This window comes from Ctenocephalides felis, unplaced genomic scaffold, assembly GCF_003426905.1.
Source record: "Ctenocephalides felis isolate EL2017-DRISC unplaced genomic scaffold, ASM342690v1 CF-g0.4_SCAFFOLD_00845, whole genome shotgun sequence".
Lineage (NCBI taxonomy): Eukaryota > Metazoa > Arthropoda > Insecta > Siphonaptera > Pulicidae > Ctenocephalides > Ctenocephalides felis.
Window position 1 is genome coordinate 50,819,417 of NW_020536999.1, and position 20,702 is coordinate 50,840,118.

Genomic DNA, 20,702 nt, shown 5'->3' on the forward strand with positions numbered 1-20,702 from the left:
GCGCTGCAGTAATCAAAGCAAAGGGTGGTCATATTCTGGAAAATCGACTGCAGTGACATTTTAACATTTTCATTGCTAATTAGTCTATCATTTCTCACAAATTGGTTACAAATCAGTCACTAAATATAAATACTACGTAGAATGTACTAAACTAACTTGAATAGAATTATTTTTATATGAAAAATATAGCTAAAAACTCAGAAAATGAGAATTTTTTCATGTGTTCGGAAACTTTTGGCCTGTACTGTATATATATATATATATATATATATATATATATATATATATATATATATGATTTAGTAGTTAATTTTGATGTTGAAATATATGAGTGAGTTCTTGAGGGCGATACATCAAAAAAGAAAATTCTTTGTTTGATGTATCGCCCTCAAGAACTCACTCATATATATATATATATATATATATATATATATATATATAATTATTCACACCTTATTGCCCAGTACTATACATATTATTGAAATTACGAATACGAATAAAAATACATTAATTTTTATTAAATTCTATTCAACCAATTGACAAATTGGTTGGCAAATTAGTTGTTTCTTATGTACATTATATTAAAACATATTTTTTATAAATCAATATAAAATCAAATATTGTGTTTAAAGCACAGTAATTACACTAAAACTACATTAATAGATATTTTAGTATTTTTAAAATTATTTAAATTGTGCTTCACTTTCTTTCTTCATTTTTCGAACAGTCTCATACAATATAGTTAGAACAAATATTCAGCTAATTGTAGCAACATTTTGATGATGATTTTCCGCCTTTTCTTCATCATGAGGTAATTCCCATGCTGGAGAATCGTCGTGCCTATGTTCTTCTTCAACTTGAGCACAAGCATATTTCAGGACCACACCTGAAAATTATAATTTGGTATTATATAAATTGTGGATCATCATGCTGTTCATTTTCTTCAGAGTGTAAAGCTAATTATATGAGCGAAAACTTAGAAATTTGTGAAAAAACTGATATATTACAACTAAACAAACAAAACGTGCTAATTTTGAATTATAAATTACATATTTCATTATTCTTATGTTTCCAAAGATAGATTATCTTTAATATGATTGTATGAAGTGCTTATTAAATGTGTTAAAATAAATAAATACTGTACGATTATATGTTCATTGATTATTATATCAAAAATACGTTGAACGTATGTTCTTTGACATTTTTATTCTTTATATCTAACTTTCAATTTTTTTCATACATAAAAAATGAACATGGTTGAGTGATATTGAATAAAGAAAACAAATTGCATTCGTTAAAAATAATACTTTTGCCAGAAAAATTGTGTAAAACATTACGAAAAGCTACAGTGACCTTTATAATAATTAATAAATTAATAAAAATTATTAATGAACATTTAAAAGATTTTATTAAAAATGATTTTGATAGGGATTTCAGCAAATTGCTAATATAATTATGCATGCATCTATTTTCTAATTGAAGAACTGAAAAAGTAGTAGTTGATGATAACATTGTAAGATAACAAAAAAGTTTGGTTTAATATTATATATACAAATTTTTTACTACCCAAAACGCAATCAAATAATTTGAGTTCATAACTAATCTACACTCTGTCAAATAAAATCAGTTAATTTTGAAACTCGTGCTTTAACTAATGTTTTACCACATTTCTCTTGACAAAATTTAAATTCATTTCATTGGGTGTTAAAATATTTTGCAGATCTTCTTTATTATCTGCCTCTGGTAAAATCCACATAAGATCATCATCATGGAGATATTTATCCTCGACTTTCTCTGATATTAATTTTCGAATCAGTCCACCTGATATAATATGAATTAGGAAATTTGATTCAAGAATTGTAATTTGAGTAATTGTTACACGATTATAAAATTAATCCTAAATATGAGTTAAACAATTTATCTTTATTTTACTTCGTTTTTATCGATTTTGTTTGATAGTCTTAAATTTTATGGATCTTAGGTTGGGTTTTAGGAAAAGGGGGGGGGGGGTTGAAAAAAATCACGAAATATCACGAGGGGCAGGAAGGGGTAAAGTAAGATATCACGTGTATTTTTTACCTGATTATTATTTAAACAAAATCCAAAAATTTAGAACAAATTTAAATATCACATTTTTTCTTACTAGAGCAAACATCACATGTATTTTTAGTTACTACTAAAAAAATCCTTTAAAAAATCGATCACGCGATTAATAGACGCCCTCTTACTTTTGGGACTACTGATCAAAAAAACTTTTATCTACGTTTCAAAAATTAAGCTTAAGTATTTTTATATATTATTGGAAATTAATATTAATAATTACAAGGTCAATTAATATTTAATTTCTTTCAAAAAGCAAGAAATTCAATTTTATGAATCAGTGTGTGTGTATGTATGTTTGCATATAATGTTTTGTCCACGATTTCAGGGGCACGAGTCAACCGATTTGAATGATTCAAAAAGCATTCGATTCTTACTGATGAGAAGACGTACTGATTAGTTTTTGGTAAAGACAGGTATAGTCGTTTCGAAAATACGGGGCAAATAGTGCCAAAAACAGTAATTCGGTTTGTGAAAGAACGCAGTACCCGATTTAAATGATTCAAAAAACGTTTTACTTGTATTGACAAGATAAAGAATTGATGAAATGTTTGATAGGGCAGGTCTAGTGGTTTCGGAAATACAGAGCAAATAGTGATATTTGGCGGTCAAGAATGACCATTAGACAGATGCACATCAAATTATCATATATTTGATGAAGTTTTTAAAAATGAGTACTAATTTTGTTACATTTTTTTCGGTTCCGTACCAAGATTTTTTAATTAAATCGATAAAATTGTCACTGTATATTTTATGACCGATAAAATATTTAATGATTATATTTATCTGTTTGTAAATGTTCAAAAAAATTGGTATTAATCATTGATCAATAATTAATTATTACTAATTCTTTTCTCTCGGATATTTAATTCTGGTACGGGAAGTTCCAGCAATTTGCCCTGAGACATGATGCCATACACCACTAGTTTTATTTGATTTTACTGTTTTTATGAATTTTGTCTAAACATTGTAGCTTCAAATTCTATGAATTTATCGCGTCTAGATATGGAAGGAGATATTTGCCTATTATATATGATTTTTTCAAAAATATCTATAATATATTATGTATATCTCATTTAGGCAGAAAACATATATCTGTATGTACGTAGTTTATATTTATTTATATGTCATTATTATAATTGTCTTGGCTTTTCTCTAATAATTTTTAAGGCATTTTATAAATATAATTTAAAATCAATTCTATTTCTTACATAACTGTGGACGTTTATCATCCAATAATCTCTCAAGTATTTTTGACTTCTATTATTGACCTCAATTTTCTTGTTTATTTATCATATGAAACTAGGTTTTCCATATATTCATATTGAATGGGGAAAAGTATTCAATTGCTATTTTTAGCTAACGTGAGGGTTCAGTTTAGAACATTTGTTGCCAAGTAATTTGATTTTATTATAGGGTGTAATCGACATCAAAATAATTGAATAAGAGGTTTAACTTGCCTGTTACAAGTCCACTGACGATGGCGATTAATACTGTTAGACCCAAAGCCAGTAATTGATAGCCCGCCTGAGTAGTTCCGGATCGGACCATGGCGATCTGGAAATTAATGTATTAAGTCGTATTATATGAGGAAATTCTCTACACTAGATAATAAATCTCAGGAAATGCATGAGAGAATGCAAATCTTCACACATTTTTAATTTGGTAAATTTACTTTGTTTAATATAAATAACAATATAAACTCCTCTTTCAACTTATACTTACAGTAACTCCATTATCAATGGTTTCTGTAGATTCGGCAGATGTTCCGTTTAGTTGTTGCATTGCCGGAAAAATACTATATAAGGAATTGGAATATTCATCTTTTGTCGCAATTGCAGCAAAAACTGCACTCAAAACCCCTGATAATACCGCAGGCATACCGTGAAGGTTGTGCACACCACACGTATCTTGTATGCGCAATTTTCTGGAAATTATTGGCTGCGAGAAAAAATAAAATTAATATATTTTTTTGTATGAAGTTTATTTAAACAAGTAAATTTTATATTGTTATCTGCAATCGGTTTCATATGGAACAAGTATCCTGGGATTACAGATTAGATTTTTTTCGAAAAAGCAGGGTACGGTTGTGCCAGGATACGGTAGTGATGGTCAGCATGACAGCGAAACTATATCGATTTTTACATAGGGTCCAAAGGGAGAAAGATGAAGTATGTTTGTTTGAACATGTTCCTATTATTGCATTTAGTCAGCGCCCTACATTAACATGATCTATAGACCGAATTAATATTAAATGACCTGTAGACCGAATTAATTTTAAAGAGCAAAAAGTAAGTTTTCATATTTGAATTCTTTAAATAATAATTGTTACTTGTGTACAGATAGATCACCTTATTTATTATTTTCCTGTAAGTTAACAGCATTTACTTTTGTTTTATGTGACATAGAAATACACTGTGAAATTTGAACAGAAAAAGAAAATACTAACTTTTCTAAACAAAATACGAAGGAGAAAAGGAAAGTGAAATTCAATACAAGAAAACAAAATATTTCACAAAAAAATCTTGTTTAGAAAATTATGGTTTGCTTTATTTTATTAAATATAATATTTTTAAGCTTTTTTAAATGTTTATGTTGTGTTGCGTTGAATATTTTTGATCAAAACAGTCGTTATAAATCATTTTGGTATTTGTAATACTATTTTTTAACCCTGAAGACCCTCTTGGGTATGTGTCCTATTGTGACACTCACCCTTTTTTGTATAATTTTATGACTAATGTATTTAATAATTATCGTATTTATAGACCGTATTCCAGTATTTTCTCAAAAATAAATTTTCAAATTACCAATTATTAACTTCCATATGGTAAGTTATTGTAATCGCAAAATATCGACAATTTGTATATAGCTTTATATTTCAGATGGATGGATGTGTGTGTGTGTATTCGGATACAAATTTTCGTCGACGATTTTGGGAACACCATTCAACTGATTTGAATGATTAAAAAAACATTCGATTTTTATTGATAAGGTGACGTGCTGATTTGTTTTTGGACAAGGCAAATAGTAAGTAGCCGTTTTAAAGATACAGGGAAAGTAGTAACATTTTTCTCAAAAAAGTTTTTTATATTATAAAAATTCCATTTTTTTTTCAAAAATTTAATAATTCTCAAAAATTTATTGTTTTCAATGTTTAAAGAAAATCTTTAACGGAAAGTTTCAGCAATTTGCCTTAAGGCACGTTGCCATTGAAAAATTCAAGAAAAACTGAAAAATCTCCAGAAAATTATATGAACACAATTAACCATTTATATATCATTTTATTTTGCATCTTTTGAACTAACAAACTTTTTTAGTATATTTTACTGTTTAAGAGAAAATCAAGAAAAACTGGTAAGAATTTGTACTGTAAAATTAGAAAATTAAAAATATATATATATATATATATATATATATATATAACTAAACTATATACAAATTTGTTTCATATTCATTGAGATCTATAAAAATCAATAAATACATATTGTAATATAATAGTTTAAAAAAAACATTAATTTTACTTTTTCCCTGCTAACTGGTAAATTGACAAAATTATTGCTGATAAAAGAAAAGTGGCACAACCGTATCGAGTCTTTCCTACTACTTGGAATAAATCCAATATAAAAAATCCAAAACAATCAGAAGAATTTTGTAATTTAAAATATCTATCACTCGGACAAGTTTTAATATTTTTTTTGAGTGTAACATATAGTTATCAGTATGGTACACTATGCATAATCTGGTATCTGAAAATCTTAATTTGATAAATTAACAAAATTATTGCTGATAAAAGATAAGTGGAGCAACTGTATCCAGTCTTCCCTATTACTTGGAAGAAATCCAATATAAAAAATCCTTCTGACGTAGACAATCAGAAGAATTTTGTACTTTGAAATATCTATTATTCGGACAAGTTTTAATTTTTTTTGTAGTGTAAATTATAGTTATCAGTATGGTAGACTATGCATAATCTGGTATCTAAAAATCTAAATTTGATCAACAACAACGCACAACAATGGCGTTTAATTGAACAATGCAATTACATTGCAATGTTTACAATTACAATGCCGATATGTTTTATCGAAATAAACAATAGCTATATAACAATTCGAAATTACCGTTAAATATTCATATCCCAGCACGCTTAGAATTCCGGCAAGCGTTCCGGTAACCATGGCGCCGAACGGGTGAATAATCAGGTTACAAATGGAGCCCACGGCGACGCCGCCGGCCAACGTTGAATTCTGGATGTGGACCTGCAAACGAAAATCGCTTTTGAATTCAAGCTTTACCCTCGGAGCAATATCGTAGATTGCATTTTCATATCAAACGAAACACGGAAGGCAGTGTTTACTTTTTAAATTTTCGATATTTTTCATTTGTGTACAAATTTACAAGCTGTGAGAATGGACCAGTAGACCAACAGATAGTTTTGTAGATCAGTTGTCAGTTCTCTAAAATAATGCAGTTTGCTGTTCTACATTCATTTTGTTTTATATATAAATCTAGATGCTGGAAGCAATTTTAACGTTATTTTTTCACGCTATGTTAATGCATTTGATTTAACAATAACTTTATTCTATTATTAAATTTATAAAAAATAATATGGGGTGCGTACATATTTGTGGTCAATGGAAATATTGAATAACTTGGACAATATTCAATAAATTTTGATAAACCTTTTTTATTATCAAATTTAAAACCTTATAATTTTGGCCAGCCAGGTTTACAAAAAGACTTTACTGCACGCAATCGGTTGAAATCTGTCAAAATTATTCGATGTTTTCATTGACCACATATTAATGGTGCACCCTGTAAGTTTCTTAAATGATATATGTAGGTCTGCTATAAATCAGCAAAATATTTGTGTCACTTATATATATATATATATATATATATATATATATATACGAATACTATGCAGATGGCGTAAGAATTTACTTAATGACATATGTTAATAACAAATATAAGAGACTTTCAATTGGCGTGCGCTCTATTTAAATGTTTATATTAAGAGCTAATACTATTAGAGATTCATTTTTTATTTATTTGGAAGCATTGGCGCCCTTGGGAGCAAAGAAATTGGAAAATTACCTTGTTAAGGACCCCCCTAATATATATATATATATATATATATATATATATATATATATAATTAAATCTAAAATGTGATAGCTTTTCCATTTTGATTGATGACTTATGCGAGAAGAGGAGAAATATAGGGAACTGAAAGCCGAAACACAGAACCAGGCAGCATAGAAGGAAGCAAAATGCACAAAAGTGTATAAAATAATAAATGAATAGTGGTAAAGAAATAGTACTGGGTAAAATAAACAAGGGAGAGAAGAAAATCATTGAATTATGGTGCTCTCACACCATGGACCTGTCTTTTGGCAGACTACTAATCATTATATTTTTATACTGAATTATCACGTAGTGTAGTTTCAATTCAATTCAACAAAAATATGTCATTAACTACAAGATCCAAACATACAATCAAGATAGAAAATCATATGGTGAAAAATCATGGTAAAATCCTAAAACTTTACAAATTCTAAATTAATCTCTCTCTGTCTTAATTTATATACTTTTTATATGCTTCAATGACACCTAAACAAGATAGAAATAAATAGGTATGATACGTTTTACAAATAATATACTACTACAAAATTCATAACTGTTTTCAAAGTTAGAAGGTAGATGATGATTTAACCAACATCTTATGCATATTTTATTATCGGATCGTTTTAAAACTGCATATCATTAAAGAATAACTATATAATTTGGCTAATTGCTATTGGCTTATTGGCGGTATTGATCGAAACTGGAAGTCAATTGGATTTAGATTGTGTGATATATGTAATAATAGTTATGTATCTTTAGTCAAAAAGTTCGGTTTCAGAATAAATTTTATACATTTTTCCTGGATTTAAGATAAAAAATCTGGTTAAAAATTCCAGTAACGAATAAAAATGTAAGAAACACTTCGAAATAAATTTAGATATATTCACTGAATCATGACCTGCAAAAAAAAACTGGTGAAGATAAAATAAATTCTATAGCTTCAAGTTAAAAAAGAAATTGCATTACATCTATCACAATTTAAACAGAAGTTTCATGATATTTAGAATAGTTGCCACTTAGACTTGCATCAGCACAATCTTTTACATTTATTTCAAACTAGAAGTACAAGTTCGTTTATAATATCAAAAAAGCGTCAAAAATTTGAGCGATTCATAATAAATGCATGTGAAGTAGAAATTTTTTCTTCAGGTTTCAGTGCTATTGTGTAATAATTGTTAAATGTATTTCTTTAATATTTTTTTTATTTCTTAACTGCAATCAAGATACAATACCTCAAGTCTAATATTATGTGGTAGTAAGTAATAAGTAATAAGTCCAATTCCTTCAAGCAAAACACGGCTGATATAAAGTTGACAATTAATTATATACTTGGTTACAAAAATAAATCTTTATTTCTTTAATTTTACAATATGTTTATAATATACAAAATAAAATCCCGACTGGCAAGAGTACTGGTCAATTTCATATATAATAATGATATCAGTGTATCAATCCCGCCTCTTATATTCTTGTAACGACTTGCTTGCGGTCGTATGCAGTCGTATGCAGTCGTTTGCAGTCGTATGTAGTCGTCTGCAGTCGTATGCAGTCGTCTGCAGTCGTATGCAGTCGTATGTAGTTCTATTTGACTCAATGGAGAAAAGTTTCGTATTTCTTGAATTGAGATAAATCACGATAGATGGCTCTGTGATAGCACAGAATGACTACCATATTATTATATTTTCTAGGGTGACTACTATCTTTAAACCAACAAGGCGGAAAGCGGATATGAAGTTGGATATGAAACGATTGATGAGCGTGTTATATATGAAGTGAAAAATATACATTATTAGTGAAAGACATAGAGAATCACACAATCCAGCGATATTGCAGTAGCAGTTACACAAGTGAGACATATTTTATTTTCTTAATAGCAAATTTATTATTTGAAAATGCTTCATGTTCGGTCTATATTTATCTCATATATTTTAAATGCATCTAATTCTATTTTCTCACATCTTATATTATAATCTTACCATGTCGAACTTCTTGGCGTGCGTAACCGCCGCCGATATGCAGAACGCCGTGACGGTGGCGGCAGCTAGCGATAAATATGTATTGATAACCGCGCGGTGTTGTCCCTCACCTGATATGAATGCTGAGTTGAAACTTGGCCAAAACAGCCACAGGAAAAGCGTTCCTGCAGGAAAAACATATAAGCTTAAGATAAGTCATTGATATTAATCAGATTTACAAGAAGAAATATTGTTCTTTGTTTTGTTATACGATACTTTGCATTAAAAGTCATATGTGGTCGATTACATGCACCACAATTATATCTTCAACGTTTTTTTCCATTTTTTTTAACTTCCCGAAGGAGAAGTTTATGTTTTCATCAAAAAATCCGATTCGCTAATTTTATGTTTTCTCGACGTTTCAAGCCATTCTGAATCGAATGAGACCAAATTTGGAAAAAGTATGTGTGTGTGTGTGTGTGTGTGTGTGTATGTGAACAGATTTTTTGCCGTAAATCGACGTTTTCTCGAAAACGGCTGGGTCGATTTCAAAAATTTAAAAGCCATTCGATGTATCTCGACGAGAACTATTGTTTGTCAGTTTTGTGCGACGATCGGCCAAGCCGTTTCTTTATAAATGGCAGAAAAGTGAAAAATTTTTCGTCTACGTTTTAGCCCGCAATTCTGAATCGATTTTGAAAATTCAAAAACCGTTCGAAAGATATTGGTTGGGAATCGTGCTGATTAGTTTTTGGTAGAGATCGGCCGGGCCGTTTTCTTGTAATAAAGTTTAAAAAAAAAAAAATTCGTCGATTTTTATGATTATTTTTTTGACGATAGATACCATAGTCTTCTAGATCATACTAAAATATTACGGCCCTACGACAACTGGTTCAGCTTTAAAAATTCGTCAAAGTTTGCAAAAATCAGTATGGTCTTTTTGGCATTTGTCAAAATTAGACTTTTGATCGACGTTTTCTCAAAAACGCCTGAACCGATTTTAGAAATTTAAAAACCATTTGATGTATTTCGGTGAGGACTATCGTTTGCCAGTTTTGTGCAACGATCTGACAAGCGGTTTCTTCGAAATTCGAAAAAAATGTGTTGAACTTCTCATCCTACCGAACCGATTTTAAAAAATCAAAAACTGTTCGAAAGATATTAGTTGGGAATGATACTGATTAATTTTAGGTGAAAATCTACCGAGCCGTTTTCTTGTAATTAACTGTTGAAAAAAAGTGTTAAATTTTCGTCGACATTTAAGCTCATCCTACCGAACCGATTTTAAAAAATCAAAAACTGTTTGAAAGATATTAGTTGGGAATGATACTGATTAATTTTAGGTGAGAATCTACTGAGCCGTTTTCTTGTAATTAACTGTTGAAAAAAAGTGTTAAATTTTCGTCGACATTTAAGCTCATCCTACCGAACCGATTTTAAAAAATCAAAAACTGTTCGAAAGATATTAGTTGGGAATGGTACTGATTAATTTTGGCGATATACATCATCGTCTTATAGAACTTACTGTAATATTACGGCCTTACGACAAGTAGTTTAATTTTACAAATTCGTCAAAGTTTGCTAAAATTATTATCGTTTTTTTTAAAGTAGGATTGATGAAGTATATTATTTACACATTTTTTTTATTAAGTCGATTATTTACACATATCGGGAAGTTCTTGTAACTTGCCTCAAGGCTAAATACCAAACCAACTAGTTCTTTTTTTTTCTTATCAAAAATACTTTACCAAATACTTTATCAAATCAAGTACATATTAATATCCGGTTTCCGAGTGGAAAGGGTTAATATATACAAATATAATAATTAAATGTTAACAATTATTAACAAACATATTTCTATTCTGTCTAGGCACCAATATTTTTGTATTTTATTTAATTATATGAAATATAGTTTAAGTATTTAGTATATTATAACCCTTTCCACTAAGATGCCGCCCCTACTGCGATATGTTATGCATTACTTTAGCAATGCGCAAATGGAAAAAGTTAATAATTTAATTTATCTGGGATGCAAATTTTTTATTTGTAATATGTGATCTTTTGGGTGAATGGAAAGTTTTTGTGTACTTAATTTAATTATACGTTTCACATCCTTTTTACGATCGAACATTAAGTCCTTTGCGAATAGACAATAAAATTTTAAATTTACAACCAATCTTCGAAATATTTACCGCTGAACATACGAAATTTATTACACATAATTATTATGATACTTTGAATTTTTAATAAGCAACTCGTATAATTTTGACTTGATGATGGTGCACGTGTTTTAAATAAAACTTCATTTTTTGATTGGTAACTCGTGTATCTTTAATTTGAAGATGCTCCACGTGTTTTAAATAAAATTTCTGTGAAGTGTGATTAACTTACCAATCATGGCGAACATATCAGAATTATAGCTGGGTCCTTCTAATTTTGATGGAACTGTTTTCGATGGTCGTAACATGAAACTTACTGCTAATCCAAAGTATGCTCCAAATGCATGGACAACTATTGAACCACCTGCATCAGTAATCTGTAAAAATATTATATATTAACATATTACAATAGTGTAAGATACTTTTTTTATTATTTTGAACAGGAATCAGAACTAAAAAGTTCTATAAAATATTGTGCTATTTTGACATAATACAACGTCGGTTTAACAGATGAGAACCAAAACAGTTGTCTCATTTTCATATCCACCAATGCCAGATGAAGGCTATTTTTACTTGGGAACCTATTGCTATCTATATTTTCAAGTAAAAACCTATGTCACTACTGCTTGATATCAGGCTTCTCGAAGCGGGATCGAATCCGAGACCTCTGATGAGGTCCAGTCGCTCTAGCTTCGAGTGAGCTCAAAAAACTCTTATTAATATAATCAATTTCTGGTAACCGAGTAAAACACTGAAGATATGATATTTATAAAAAAGCTGATTATTTTCTTCAATTTTATTTTCAATTTGAAAGTACAATTCTGCCGGTTAATAATAGAAAATATTAAAAAGAAATGAAGTGATCAAATTGAAGAATTGTATATTATTAGAATAAAATTTATAAAAAAAACTATCTATGGCGGACCCTGTATAATTGATGGGTCTTGCTAATTAACTTCCCGTAGGGTAAGTTATAGTAATTGCAAAAAAATCGAAAATAATTTTTTTTAAATACTTTTACGTTTCAGAACATTTTGATATACCTTAGAAAAAATGGATGTATGTGTGTGTGTGTGCGGATATAAATTTTTGTCGACGATTTCGGGAACACGTTTTAACCGATTTTAATTACTCAAAAAACATTCGATTGCTGTTGATAAGGAGATGTTCTGATTAGCTTTTAGCACAGGCAGGTCTAGCCGTTCCAAAGATACGGGGCAAAAAGAGTCACAAACGGTAACTCAGTACCTAAGAGAACGGAGCGTCCGATTTTGATAATTCAAAACGTTTTACTTGTATTGGCAAGATGAAGAACTGATTAAATTTTTATGAAGGCAGGTCTAGCGGTTTTGAAGATCTAGTGAAAAAAGTAAAAAAAATGCCATTTGATGGTCAAAAATGATCATTAGACATATGCACATCAAATTATCAGATATTTTATAGAGATTTTAACTTTAAGTTGATCCGTTCGACGGCGACGCGGCGCTTACGCGCTTCGATATTTCGTCTCCATGCAGTTAAAGCAGTGCGATTGCTTTGAAAAAAAGTTCAGAATTTTCAAAATATTTCAAAATAAAGAAAACATTTTTTTTTCATAGTCTTTTTTTTTCAAAAAAGTAAATTTTTGACACAAATTTATAGTTTCTCAAAAATCTAATTTATTCAAAGAAATTTTTTTCAAGAATGTTAATCTTTTTAAGAAAAATATTTTTGTAACGGGAAGTTCCAGCAATTTGCCTTAAGGCACAATGCCATCGGCCCCACTATACAATTCTTCTTTTTGATTTTGATTAGTTCATTTTTTTAATTTTTTTCCATTATTAACCGGCAGAATTTTACTTTTAAATTAAAAATAAAATTGAAGAAAATAATCAGCTTTTTATAAATATCATGCCTACAGTGTTTTAATCGGTTATCAGAAATTAATTATATTAATAAGAGTTTTTTGGGCTCACTCGTGACTGGACCTCATCAGAAGTCTCGGGTTCGATCCCACTAGTTTTATATTTTTGGAATAAACAAGTTCCAAATTGTTAGTGTATTATACTTAGATTTCATTAAATCATTGTATTAGTATAGAAATTCTGTAAACGTTTATTTGATACTTTAAGAAGTTATATTTCTACAATCGAATAAGATCAGAATATTTTATTGCACCCATTATGAATAAATTATCACACCTTTAGAAAAGTTATATATAGAACCTAATTCCAAAACACGATGTTTATTATTTAACGCAACGCTTTCTTATTTAATTATCCTCAAAATTTAATTATCACCAAGGCGTTATATATAAAATTTATGATCATCACATAAATTATTTAACTTAATTTTCTAAAGAATAATTATATTTCATCATAACAATTTGCATAATATTTTCATTATCTCGTGGGCGTAAGTGATTCAGGTTCATTTCGGAATACTTTACGGTAATGAGCACATGATTAGGTAAACAAAACTCTAGAAAGATAAATATTAATAAAGACGAAGCGAGTAGATGGAATCGTGTTTTTACCTGAAACACCTCGACCTGAAGATATTCATTAGCCGAGAAAATTAGAATTTCAATAAAACCCATGAGCAGCAGTTGCACCCACGTCGTCCGTCCGAGCAACGCCCCCATCGATATTAGGACGCTGGCAGCTGCTACGTCCGCACCGATTAAGTCTCGTAAACCTAATCTGGAAATAGTAAAAGACACGTTGGTTGGCATAAAATATTAAATTTTTGGTATGAAATTTTTGATAGTGGTGGAGAATTATAATGTTATTAATTTTCTGTCAAGAATATTAAATAACTAGTGGTGCATAGCATTGTGCCTTATGGAAAATTGCTGGAACTTTTTGTACCGATCTCTATATTATTCGTAGTTTCTATAAATCTTTGAAGTTATTGAAATGGAAAGTATTTTTTAGGCAAAACAGATATTACAGCTGATCAAAAAATGAGATTATATAGCCAGCGAAAAAATAAAAAACATACCATCAGTCAATGAATGTATGTTAATTTTAATTACATGAAGTTCTTCAAACATAATTACATGATGAGTAAAGTTGCGAAAACAATATTTGTTTAGGCGTTATTTAACATAATCCACTGTGTGGACGAATATTGTAGAAGTTATTAATCAGCAATCACTTCATTTCTCTAATGAAGGTTCATTTCTAAATGCTAATTACAATTATTTTTTTTAATTACATTATTTTAACTTTAATTACATTATTGTTTTTAAATATTATACATATTATTAATGATATTATGCATATATAATTTATAACTTTCATTATATAAATGTGTATAATGGTTTACACTAATAAATGTGTGCATCACGAGTGTTACTATATAACTAATAATTATTAATCAAAATTGTTATAAGATGTATTTATTTTTACTTAAATGCCATCTTGTACAGTAGCAAATAAGTTTTACTTCATTTGCGTGTAAACCTTACGAGCACTCTTTTTTTAAAACTCTTAAAAATTGATTTTTGAAAATTGAAAATTTAAATTTAAATATTTTGAACATTGGTGCGGAATTCTTAGAAATGTAAACAAATTCTGTACTTTTTATTAAAATTTTTATAAAATATCTGATAATTTGATGTGCATATGCCTAATGATCAATTTTGAACGCTAAATGGCATTTGTTTTACTTTTTATATTGGATTTCCAAAACTGCTGGACCTGCCTTTACACAAATTTAATCTGTTTTGTCAATACAAATAAATGTAATTTGAATCATTCAAATTGGACGCTTCGTTCTTCCAAAAACTGAATTACCATTTTTCGACCTTTTTGCTCCGTTTCTTTTAAACGGCTGGACTGAATTAATACAAATCAAATGTTTTTTAAATTATTCAAATCGGTTGATATTTGATCTTGAAATCGTCTACAAAAATTTGTATCCGCACATACAAACACGCACATGCACAAATACATCAAATTTTTCCTAAGGTATGCCAAGATGTTCAGAAAGCTTTGAAACGTGAAGATATGAAAAAAATTTCATTTTTCATTCTTTGTGGGATTTAAATGTCCGCGAGTAAAAAGATTCACCATCATTATCTCAGAAACAATTAAAGTAGAAGATCTTGGAGCTGATTGTAACCGTTTCTTTTTAAGTAATAGATCTTGAAATCCACTGTCACATAGTCCTTTTTACTCTATAACCGGCGTTAAACAGGACGGTCAGAGGGCAAACAGGTCCATTGTCTTAGTTTTAATTTTGTGAGAATTTTACGAAATATTAGCTACAACATTCAACCAATGCACTATTTACATTTTTTGCAACAATAGCACTGCGTATAACCTTAATCTGGTATTTCGTCAAAATTGTTTACTTAAACTATTTCTTGTAAAATTCTTTTTTTGACCTGATTTACGTTTTTATTAATTATTTACTATTGTTTACCATTGCCAGAATTGCCCACATGTGAGGATTATATAAAAAATTTGAAGTTCAACTTACTTTGAATTTAATTTTAAAAAATGCATACATTTTTTAAAACATTTATATATACTTAAAAATTATATTAAACTAAACAACAGTGCTCAACCAAAAAATTAATAATGAAAGGAAATACTTTTGTCATGGATTTTCAAACGTGCCCGTTTTAAAGTCATAAGAATGAGCAAGTTTTAAGAATTAAGAAGATGTCTGGTTATAAATCTATTTCACTCTACTGTCAAATATTTTTGTTAAAATACTCTTAGCCCTTTCGACTCGAATGCCGCTCCTGTAGCAAAATTCATATAATTCTCTTAATTCGCGAGAGGAAAGGGTTAACTTTGCTCCAAATTCATTCAAGCATCACTCTACCTTATATGAATTAAAAATATCAGCAAATGCTCAATTTAACTATATGAAATCAATTTTGATAGTTGTGGGTATTGGATTTACAGGAATATTGCTTATTATTTCTCAGAATATTTTGATAATTATTGCGTTTGATTTATAAGTATATTATTACTATTTATATTTTTGAATAATTTAAATACGTTAAATTTCAGAAATTTTTGTTTTTTATACCCTAAATAGAATTTAATTTAAATGATCTACAGAGGCAAAAAATTAACATAACAATAAAACTTATTGCAAAAATGTGACAAAAAATGATAGTTTAGATTCTTTTAATTAATTTGGACAAATACTTATTTATATATAAATGCTTCACTATATGTTCATGTGTTTATAAATTATTGTTAGTTACAATGTACCATTTTATTGCTTTATCCATTGTGCTTCTATCATTTATATATCTACTGCAACTGAAATGTCAATGTCGAATATAAAATAAAATAAAATGACAATAATTACCCATTATAAAAATGCAATTGAGAGAATTTTATATGTTCTTAAATCGTCATTACTATTCTAAATTATGATCGCGTGTCCCATTCCGAATGTTTATTCGTTTCGTCCTTGTTAAATAAATTAGTGCGCGTAGTACTCTACTCATCATAGTACACACTACATATGACGCCGGCGGATGTTGCGAAATCAAAACTATTCCTGTCCCACAAATTTAAATTAATTAGATATTTTGTTAAATGATAGATGATTAGTTAAATAAAAATCATCGTAGGATAATGATTGAGTTCCGTCCATATGTCGTGATAGAATTTATTTGCCTAATATGGTTCAAGAACTACATGGAAATGCTTAGTGCGACGCAGTAAGGAGAGTAATAATTAAATAATTAATATCAATTTTGGATGTCATAGGAACAATGTATTTTAAATTTCAACTCTTAATTACAAATTATTATTGCGCATTTTTTTTACAAAATGTAGCATATCCAATTATATAAAAAATTGTCAATCAGAAGGCTATTAATTCCATATGTTACAAAGTATATAACTTCTTATATTCGTGTAATTATGCTAATGTTATACTATTCTACTATTTCTAGTATTTGTTTATTGGCTTGACTGTCTTTCCAAATTAAACATTGAATCAATTTTGAAATAAAACTTTTTTAAGGCGCGACTAGGGTGTAAATTAGAACAGAACAAATGCAACGGAAGTGCGTTACGGTAGAGTCGAGTGCCAATGATTCGTCAATCGCTCTCAATGATATCATTTCTATACGAGTCGATTGTGATTAGTCCTCGCGTGTGTGAATAAAGATCAGTCGTTGTATGAGTATCGACATCAACGTTGTAAGTAAATAATCGCGATCCTCGGAAAGAGATCGCAGGATTATTGCAAGATCGTTCGATTCTAAGTATCGGTCTAATATTGCGTCTTTTCTAAACAAAGCGCAAATTTGTCAGGGGCTTGCTCCGCTTCCGACACAAAATTATAAGGTGAACGTGCCTTTTGCTACTTTCTTTCCAAATTCTGGATCGGAATTGGTAATGGATTGAAAGTAGCACATTAGAAAGTGTTATTCAAAATTTTCTAAAGTACAGTGTTTTATATTTTAATAAATTCAGTGGACATCAAATAAAATCACAAGAATTCCCGGGCGGGAGCCTAGGAAAATGTCGCAAGACATGGATGTCTTGACGAGCACCGTCCTCAAAAATAAGTACCAGGCGTTATCGGACCGCAGTGAAATGGACACGGATCGAGAGATAGACGAGTACCGGGTAGTGAAACGCAAGAAGCGACTAAGGCAAAACAACGTTGAAAATGCGACAGGAAACCAGAACGCAACTACTCAGAAGCCATCTACATCGAAAACAGAGCAACTAGGAGCCAAGAACACCACCGCACCGCAGTCAAGGATACCACCTATCATCGTCAAAGGCCAGCTAGACTTGAAAGTGATCAAATATATCAAAGATACGACGAAAATAATATTCAGGACCCAATATTTAAAGCCACAATTGCACAAAATATATGCCGATACGATTGCAGAACATGAAAAACTGAAAACCATACTAAGGGATTGTGATTTCCAATTTTACACCTATACTATGCAGCACGACATCCCTAAGAAAATCACTATCACTGGCCTAAATCCAGACATGACTGAAACGGTGGTTCTAGAAGAGCTGAAAGCCAAGGGCATTAAGGTAAAGCAGGTGGTCCAAATTAAGAAGAAGGAATCGGACGGCAGTCAGCGCAAACTCCCTATATATATTGTCCTTCTAGATAAGGAACAAGAGATGGCCAAACTGAAGGAAATAAACAATATAGAAGGGCATATATTCAAATGGGAGAGTTACAGGCCACTAAATAAGACTATACAGTGCCACAAGTGCCTGAACTTCGGCCATACCTCGTATACGTGCGACATGCGGTATAGATGCATAAAATGCACGAACGTGCACCCACCGGGAGTGTGCACGAAGCCACCAACCGAGGACCCGAAATGCGTGAACTGCCAAGAAAACCACCCGGCTAACTACTCACAATGCCCAGCTCTAATTAACTATAGAGCAAAAAGGGATAAAGATGCGCAAAAAAGACACCAAACATACAGGCCAGCGCCAACACCGCGCCGCTGACGAGGAGCTTCTCGTCAGCTTTAAAACCCACCAACGATGGCCATAACAACAGATCTGCGTTTCCTGAACTCCCGGTACCATCATCACCACGTATACCGCCGGCCTCCCAGTATCCATCGCCGAAGATCCAGCCAGCACCAGAACCGATCCGGCCAGCATCCTCACGAATCCGGCCTACCACCAGCCAGTCCGATCCAGACCTGAGTACACCAGAGGGACTATTTACTGTTATGGGTGAGATCAGGAAGTTATTCGCGGATCCCGAGGTAAGACAAATTTTCAGTGAGCTTTATAAACTGACAAAGACATTGAACACAAATATGACTTACAATGACAAATACACAACCATACTTAACTTTTTAACGGCATGCCCATAAATCACGCACGCGACATACACATAATGTACTTCAACTCCAACGGACTCAAAAACAACGTAGACGAACTGAAACAGACCATAACAAAATATGACTTGGACATTGTACTAATTAACGAGACACACCTTAAACCTACGGACAGACTTTACATCAACAACTACAAAATATACAGGAACGACAGACCGACAAACTCACGCGGATGGGGAGGCACTGCGATATTGATCAAGTCTAATATAAGACACGAGCAAGTGCCAAACCTGACAGCGGGCGGTTCTGAAATAACAACTATTAATGTATACAAAAGAGGTCAAAAAGTGACTATAATATCGATTTACATCCCGGCAAGCGGACTGCAACTGACGGACCTACAAAACCTACTTGACTCAAATACACACGTCTTAATGGCAGGAGACTTCAACGCGCAACATACATCCTGGAACTGCAACTACAACAACGCGAACGGAATCCGACTCTACGAATATCTGACGGAACACAACACCACGGACGCACAACTACACTATCCTGACACGCCGACCAGATACGCCACCGTACAAACGCACCATCACAGCACGATCGACCTGGCCTTGACAAAAATCTTCACATACATCCGAACCCATAACTAGAACACTTTTCAACTCTGACCATAACCCTGTTTTTATGACTATCTCTGACAGACTCGACGTCGACAATACTCCAGCACGCAACATTTTGGATTATTCCAGAGCCAACTGGCCACTTTTTAGAGAAATTATTACAGACAATATACGACACACGATACCCATAGAGACCAATACAGACATAGAGGAGGCTGTGACACATCTGACACGGACGATCACGGACACCATCCAACACACAATACCGCTGCGACACGCAAATACATCCACATTTGACACGCTTCCTCAACAAATATTAGTAAAAATTAAATTAAAGAATGATATAAAGAAACTGTGGCAACGTACTGGTGACAGACTACTAAAGGAACACGTAAACAGACTGACAAAAATTATTCATAATGAGATACGTGAGCACCGGAATGACACTTGGACTAAAAAACTAGAAACCATCAACACTGACCCGCACAAAGTTTGGCAAACAGCCAAAAGACTGACGAGGAAAACAACACCTATCCCGCCACTCAAACTACCTGACAACAACTACGCCACGACACCAGCAGACAAAGCAGAAATTTTAGCAACACACTTTGAAAACATACACAGACAAAACGCCGACATGTCCAACGCAGACTTAAGACGAGACGTACGCAATTCTATTCAAAATTTTACTGAACAATTTAACGACAAAGACCTACGAATAGACCCTGCCACAGTTTCAGAAATAAAGTTGACAATCAGAAAACTACCGAACAGGAAAGCACCCGGACCGGACGGACTACAAAATATAATACTGAAACAACTACCAACGAACGCATACATACTAATCACACGACTGGTTAACCGTATAATGGCCAAAGGCCACTTTCCTGCTTCATGGAAAACATCGACCATATTTCCTATCCTGAAGCCGAGGAAACAG

General features: G+C 31.2%; 1 protein-coding gene across 1 annotated transcript in view; it reads right to left on the reverse strand.

Annotated features, from left to right (window-relative positions):
- Positions 1-494: 494 nt before the first annotated feature.
- LOC113385114 (ammonium transporter Rh type B-like) overlaps positions 495-20,702 on the reverse strand; it is a 28,126-nt gene continuing 7,918 nt past the window's right edge. Inside the window, exons 3-9 of the mRNA XM_026622928.1 lie at positions 13,854-14,019; positions 11,571-11,715; positions 9,201-9,364; positions 6,219-6,356; positions 3,826-4,041; positions 3,561-3,657; positions 495-886 (exon numbers count right to left, since the gene is read on the reverse strand). Of these exons, the coding sequence (XP_026478713.1) occupies positions 756-886; positions 3,561-3,657; positions 3,826-4,041; positions 6,219-6,356; positions 9,201-9,364; positions 11,571-11,715; positions 13,854-14,019 (1,057 nt within the window). The 3' untranslated portion in view covers positions 495-755. The remainder of the gene's footprint in view (positions 887-3,560; positions 3,658-3,825; positions 4,042-6,218; positions 6,357-9,200; positions 9,365-11,570; positions 11,716-13,853; positions 14,020-20,702) is intronic.